The 7,351-nt window shown below is 36.7% G+C and overlaps 1 protein-coding gene across 2 annotated transcripts; it reads left to right on the plus strand.

Moving 5' to 3' along the window:
* The first annotated feature begins 219 nt into the window (after positions 1-219).
* Positions 220-2,692, plus strand: LOC125212439 (pentatricopeptide repeat-containing protein At3g24000, mitochondrial). Of its 2 annotated transcripts, XM_048112611.1 has the most exons (2): positions 220-2,221; positions 2,398-2,692. In XM_048112611.1, exons 1-2 carry the CDS (start codon positions 328-330, stop codon positions 2,550-2,552), a joined length of 2,049 nt encoding a protein of 682 aa, XP_047968568.1. In that variant the 5' UTR covers positions 220-327; the 3' UTR covers positions 2,553-2,692. The 2 variants fall into 2 exon arrangements, with proteins under 2 accessions (XP_047968568.1, XP_047968569.1); XM_048112612.1 differs by having other exon boundaries at positions 220-2,528.
* The last annotated feature ends 4,659 nt before the right edge of the window (positions 2,693-7,351 follow it).

A 7,351-nucleotide genomic window follows, 5' to 3' on the forward strand; every position in this document is an offset into this window, starting at 1 on the left:
AACATTATACTGGCAACTTGCCAGTATAAAAATTAAAAAAAAATAAAAAATATAAAATATATGGACGCGTCGGGCGTCGAGACGAGACGGGAGCCGCAATGCTGTCTCGATGCCGTCTCGTCTCGTCGAAACGAGACTGAGACCGCAACGAGGCAGCGTTGCGGATGCTCTAAATAGCCCGGCAACTCGAGTGGGTTGCCCGGACCTGAACTAGTTAGCCCAAGTAAAACTCATCGATCACAGTGCCCAAGTAAAACTCATCGTTCACAGTACAGCTGATCGTTTTCACTATTCAGTCATCAAATTGCAAGAAGCGGCGGTGATGACATGAAAGGAGCCGCACAATTGCCAATTTTCCGCTCAATATCATACATCCGACGTTTCAAATCACTCATATCTGTCTCCTCTCGCAATTCCCACTCCGCATCAGTCTCAGTTCAATGCTCAGACACGGTAGAAGCTACAGAATCCGGTCAATTCAATGGCGTAATCGATGATAAGGACCTTCTCAGAAAATCCCCAAATGGCAATCTCCTAGTCCTCGACCTCATCGATCGCCGCGCTCTCCAACCCGACGCCAAATTATACGTGGACCTCTTCAAGAAATGCACTGATCAGCGGAAGCTCAAAGAGGGCCTAATCGCCCACGCTCACTTCGCGACGTCGAGCTTCAGAAACTACGTCGTTTTGCAGAATACAGTTGTGAATATGTATGCGAAATGCTGTGATATGGAGAGTGCACGCAAGGTGTTTGATGAAATGACTGAACGAGATATGGTTTCTTATACTATGCTAATCACTGGCTATTCGCAGAATAATGAGTTCTATAAAGCGTTGAGGTTGTACGTGGAGATGGTGGAGATGGGATTAAAGCCTAATGAATTCACATTCGGAAGCGCTCTGAAATCGGCTGGTGGTATGCAGAGTGTATCAATGGGTAGAGGGATTCATGGTGTTTGCATCCAATTCGGGTTCGGGGATAATGTCTATGTTGGTAGTGCATTGGTGGATATGTATGCAAGATGTGGTAAAATAGACGAAGCGAAAGTTCAATTTGATCAGCTTAAGATTAGGAATGAAGTCTCTTGGAATGCGCTGATTGCAGCATACGCAAGGGAAGGAGAGGGGCATTGTTCTCTTAAGCTATTCGCAGAGATGAAAAGGGGAGGTTTTAGACCCACTCATTTCACATACTCGAGCATCTTTGCAGCCTGCGCGAGCAATGGAGCTATGGAGCAGGCGAAATGGGCGCATACGGATATGATTAAGATGGGAGTGGAGCTCGTTGCGTTTGTTGGCAACACGCTTCTTGACATGTATGGCAAGGGTGGGAGCATTGAGGGCGCAAAGAAGGTTTTTGATCGGTTGGTGAAGAAGGACGTTGTTTCGTGGAACTCAATGCTCACTGCCTACGCACAGCATGGACATGGCCAGGAGGCCATTGATCTCTTTGAGAAAATGCGCGATTTGGGGCTCGAGCCGAATGAGATTAGTTACCTTTGTGTAATCAATGCTTGCAGCCACACTGGGCTCGTTGAGAAAGGGCTGCATTATTTTGAATTGATGAAAGAAAATAAGTGTGTTCCGGAGATTACACATTATGTAGCGATTGTTGATCTTCTTGGTCGCGCTGGGGAGCTCGAGCGTGCAGAAAGATTCATATTGAGTATGCCGATTGAGCCTACAGCAGCAATCTGGAAGGCTCTGCTTGGAGCTTGTAGGGTGCACAAGAACATGTTTTTAGGCGGATATGCAGCTGAGCGCGTCTTTGAGCTTGATCCTTACGAATCCGGGCCCCACATGCTGCTCTCAAACATCTACGCCTCTCATGGGAGGCGCAACGAGGCTGCAAGAGTGAGGAAGGTAATGGCTGAGAGCGGTGTGAAGAAGGAGCCGGCTTGTAGTTGGGTGGAGATTGGGAGCTCTGTGCATCTTTTCGTTGCAAATGATGACATGCACCCGCAGAGGGAGGAAATTCGTGCGAAGTGGGAGAAGTTGAGAGAGGAGATCAAGAAAATGGGGTATGAAGCAGATACAAGCCATGTGCTGTGGTATGCAGATGAGAGAGAGAGGGAGGAGAGGCTGCAGCTGCATAGCGAGAAGCTGGCTCTGGCGTTTGCGCTGCTGAACACGCCAGAGGGGGGCTCGGTGTCGATCAAGAAAAATATTAGAGTGTGTGGGGATTGCCACAATGCATTCAAGTTTGTGTCAAAGTTGGTTGGTAGGGAAATCATCTTGAGAGATACCAATAGGTTCCATCACTTTCACAATGGCTCTTGCTCGTGTAGAGACTATTGGTAGATTCGAGATGGTGTCAGCTGTTTTGAGTTATAGAGGCCGTAGCAGAAGAAACGCTCGCTGCACATCATGTCTGACGAATATTTTGCTGCGTTGCAGACATGAAGTTGATGTTATTTCTGCTCAAACGACGGAACAAGTTGGAACGATTAATATTTCAGGTTCAGGCTTTTCTCAGCATTGTGCAACATGATCATGGTGAGGAGGCAACAAACCAAAGCTATTCCCCATTCAGAAGTGGTGTGAGAGCGTAAATAATACCGGAAAAGAAGACGGAAACTGTTGCACGACGCCTCAGGCAATCACAACAGAGCCGCATGAAGCTAAATGGGACAGCGGCTGCTGTGAAACTATTTTTTATTTTTATTTTTTTAATTATTTTTGAATTATATTAAATTCTAATTTCATCATCAATACTCTCATTTTCAACATTTTTTTACTCTCACTGGTCTTTACACTATCTCTTTTTATCTCTCAATGGATGACTACTAGATTTCGATCACTGAACCAAGTATTGAATGTAGGAGACAAAGACGATTGCGATGTTCTTCGTTGACATTTATGAGGACTCAACTATCCATAACGGCAGAGGATGCTTAGGTTTTGGAAGAGAATTGTCGAAGTGTAAAACAAGAACAAACCAAATTGGGCATGAGTACGCGATTGGGACCGTATTTGCAAGCATTGGGTTCGGGTCTAGGAAATGGTCTCCAAATACGTCGCCATCGTCAATATAAAAAAACTGGGCTTAGGCTTGGGCTTGGGCTTGGGCTTGGGTTCTAACTTTGAGCCAATTTAAAACATAAGATAAAATCCCATACCTGCACCATCATATTCATAATTCATTACTACAATACAAACTCATGTCTCATTTCAATGTCCAGACATAAAAAAAACATCTTTTGATTATATTGGCATTCTTGGGTCGATTTGGAGAGATCTATACTAAACATGCCATCATTTCCATCTCACTAAATGAGCCCACCATGTAAATCAACACAAAGCCCAAGCTGAGATAGGTAGGGACATGTTGGGAAATTCACTACCATAAAAAGAGAGGACTCAACGTACGAAAGGAGCAGAAGCGGCCACGTCGCCTTTGACAGCCAATAATCATTAAAACCTCGTACCCCTACCGACAATTACACTCTCTACGCTGATTTCTTATCTACTTTTTGCCATCAATTGTTTATTATTTTTCTCCCCAGATTTTTGTGCAACAAACTATTTTTTTATTACATAGTAGCCAAAAAATCTTTATAATCATATGCCCACTTGCAGAATATATATGCATAAAATATTTGGATGGGCCAACCCCACCCTTTCCTAGTTTGGGGGGGTAGTGTTGTATAACTTGAATCATATATCATGGTACATATACTTTTGTTGCCAAGACAAACACATTCGATAATTGCAAGACTACATTAAGTAAAGAGGGAGGGCTATTGTCAATCTTTAAGGAATGTGCTACTTTTCTTATACTCTAATTCTTGTAGGAAACAAACAGAAAAAGGGGTTCTGCCATTTTAGGAAAGATTATTCAAATCTCAAGATTGCAGTGTGCGCTTTGTTTTATTGTATAGTATGGAGTAGACTGTAAATTAATGTTATTTTGTACAACTTAAAAATACATAATCATTATTAAACTTTTGAATTCATCTTTGTAATAATCGATCGATGTTACTTACCAAAATATTGTCTACTTTAACTAGTAATGCCAATTCATTTGAATAGGCGGTTCTAGATTTCTGAAATTATAAATAAATCAAATAGCATACTTAATCAAGGTCCTTTCCACATTCACCAAAAAATTGCCTCACTTTGTTATTTTGTGATGTTCTAAAAAAATTGTCTCATTTATAAGTATAGAAAGTTTTTCTTTCATATTTTACCCAATTTTTCATCCATCTCTCATATTGTATCTATTTTTTTTTATCTTTCTTACTTTATCTACTTTTTCCTTCATCTCTCTTACATGTGTCATCTACAAATGAGATTTTTTTTTCCGGAAAAAATATGTGATTTTCTCTCCTACCATAGTGCCATGCATCCCATGACCCATGCTATCCTATAAATTGAAAATCCATAACCACAATTGCTACTAGAAAACCAAATAGAATTAATTAAAAAAAACTAGTAATGTACTGGAACACATTTTAAAAATTAGTACGTGCAATGATCCAAAAATTTAATAATTTAGCTAGAAATTATGTATGGGGCAGCTGGCAAATGTATTATGTCCACATTTTTCATATTGCACCAAAAATATCAAGGATAATTTATTAATGAGGCCATGAGTTGCTTGTCTAAGTTTGTTTGCTGCGAAAACAACAAGGAATGAAGATCCTACGGCAGAGTTAAAGCAATCCAAAATTAAACAAAAGTAGTAATCACATATTTGATGTCACTGTCAGAAATCATATAATAATGGCAGTACATAATAGAGTGGGGACCAAAAAAAAGAAGTCGTTTGTTTGATGAAATCTTGGCCGTTGATTCGATCTCCAATCTTTCGGGCAAGAAGCCCCACGCTCAACCAGGCGCGTGTTTTGACCGTGAATTCGAGGGTCCATGGGCCAACCGTACCTTATCTAAATCCACTGTTATATCTACACGTGGCGAATTACTATTCGGTTTGACTCATCAAATTTGAGTTCCAGGGATTTCGTGATATGAAATGTATACTGAATAATGAAAAATGGTATTGCCCCCAATCTGTCGTTTAAAGAAATGTTTTGAGTTCATACGGATTATATAAAGGTATCTTCGTTCTTGAATAGCATGAACTCTATTTTTTTAATCTATTTTTAAAAAGTTTAAATTTTTTATTGTTAAAATTCATTTTTTTTAACTAGATGATGAATCTCTACTAATAATATTTTAAAACTTTTTTTTTTCTGTCTTTTATTTTACCAATTATACATTAAAACTCGTATCAAATCGAATGTTCATATTTTTCAGGAACGGATGAAATATTATACAATATTTTATATGGTATAGTTGCAAAATTTTCAAACTTGGTGCTTTACTATTATGTTTTTAAAAGCAGTGATTGACCAAAATTTGTAATTTCTTCCAATTTAATTGGCAATTTAACCTATGGTTGATTAGGTGTCTCCCTTTGACCGTAATTAAATATCTGATATTCATCATTATATGTCTCATTTTATTTTTAATAATTTTAATAAATTGGTCTTGCATTCTATTACAAAACTCTTTTTAACATTTTATAAATGTTTGTTATGAAATTAATATATAAGCATAAGATTCATATATTCTTATTAATTATTTAAAGATATGTTAACTTATTATATATAAGGTCAACTTTACTCTACTCACAATAATCCATTCCTTTTATTGCTAGATCTCACTATTTCATATATTATTCATTTTAATTTTCACTCAACCAATTTAATTTCAATGAACCATTAATAATAAAATTATAAAAAGTACATTTATATTAAAAATGTCATCACATTAAACACAAGATTTAAATAAAAAATAAAATTACAAAATTTAATTAACTTATTGAAAGCAATAAAATTATAGATGATTAATGGATGAATTGGGGAATCAAAATATGAAAAAAATAAAAAAAAGTTATTGAAAAAAACAATCATAAAAAGGTCATATTTGAGGAAGTGAAAATCTTTTTTTATATTTTTTTTGATTTTCTCTTATTTTTTTAAAATAAAACTAATTTATACCGATATAAAAGATGTCCACTCGCTCATTCTAGTAGAAGCCCCGCAATGGTGTGTCGATGCAGTGTCATCCCGGACGCAGGACGTGTTCTTCCAGACGGCATAGTTGTTGATGCTCTAAGTGACACCACCCCCACATTGAATGATGGACCCATTAATTTGCCCAATGAATCTCTTTCAATAAATCTAAAAGCAAGTGAAAATATACCTAAAAAAACTATGTAAATAATATTTTTACATTCCAAATAATTAAGTATTCCCTCTGTCCCACTTAAGATAATACGTTTTTCTTTTTAGTTTGTCCCAGTTAAGATGAAACATTTCCTTTTTTGGAAACTTTTGCTCTCCAATTAATACATCCAATCATTTTTTCCTACCTCTATTTAAATATTCATCTCTCTTTTTCTCTCTATTTTAATACTTTCATCCACATTTTCTCTCTCTAATTAAACACATTAACCAATAACTCTTAAAATCTGTGTCGGCTAAGGAATGTATCATTTTAGCCGAGACTGAGGGAGTACTACCTAAAAAAGCTCTGAAATAATATTTTTACATTCCAATAGTAATCAATTGTCACCGTGATGACAACTTTTGTAGAAATTTTCAAAACAAAAAGCTTTTGTAAAATATATAAATGGGATGGGTGAGTGGAGTAGGTATTCTAACCCAAAAGGGAATGCAACTAAGAAAATTTTAAGGTAATGGTTTGCCTGAAAGGGGAAAGTTAGTACAGTCTAGATTCTTGGTTCGTGGGCATCTATCAATGTTTATTGACAAATCAACTTTCTTTGTTATCTATCGTCTTTCATTAAATATTCTGTCTGGAAGTGTGAATGAGACACTGAATTGATTGGAAATCGAAATAATACTAATTTGACGGTCCAGATTTATTTTCTTATTTTTGTAGCTGATCACTGTGATTGGATATGCTTATGGTTTGGTAATTCTCTGTTTAAGGTTTTCTTCATGTACTATCTCCCTAGGACATTAGCAGTGTGGAATGACTAATGACTAATGTATCCTCCTCTTGGAAAATGACATCATCCATGATGTTCTTTCAAGAATCTTTTGTAGTACTAGTATAATTAATTTAGTTGACCATTTTTCAAAAGTTTATAATTATAGTAGTAGTACAAGATTTGAGGATGACATGGAATTTGTTTTCTTGATCATACTAAGATTAGATGTGATTATGGCGCTTTCATGTTTCATGTTTTAGGAGAATATTGGGTAGCATGAATATTTTAATTTGTATTGATAAAATTAGTTATTCAAACTTTTAATTGTGTATATCAGTATATATGGTATACACTACAAGAAAAAAAAATGACGTCTTTTAAATTCAA

The sequence above is a fragment of the Salvia hispanica genome, chromosome 3 (assembly GCF_023119035.1).
Source record: "Salvia hispanica cultivar TCC Black 2014 chromosome 3, UniMelb_Shisp_WGS_1.0, whole genome shotgun sequence".
NCBI classification, from domain to species: Eukaryota; Viridiplantae; Streptophyta; class Magnoliopsida; order Lamiales; family Lamiaceae; genus Salvia; species Salvia hispanica.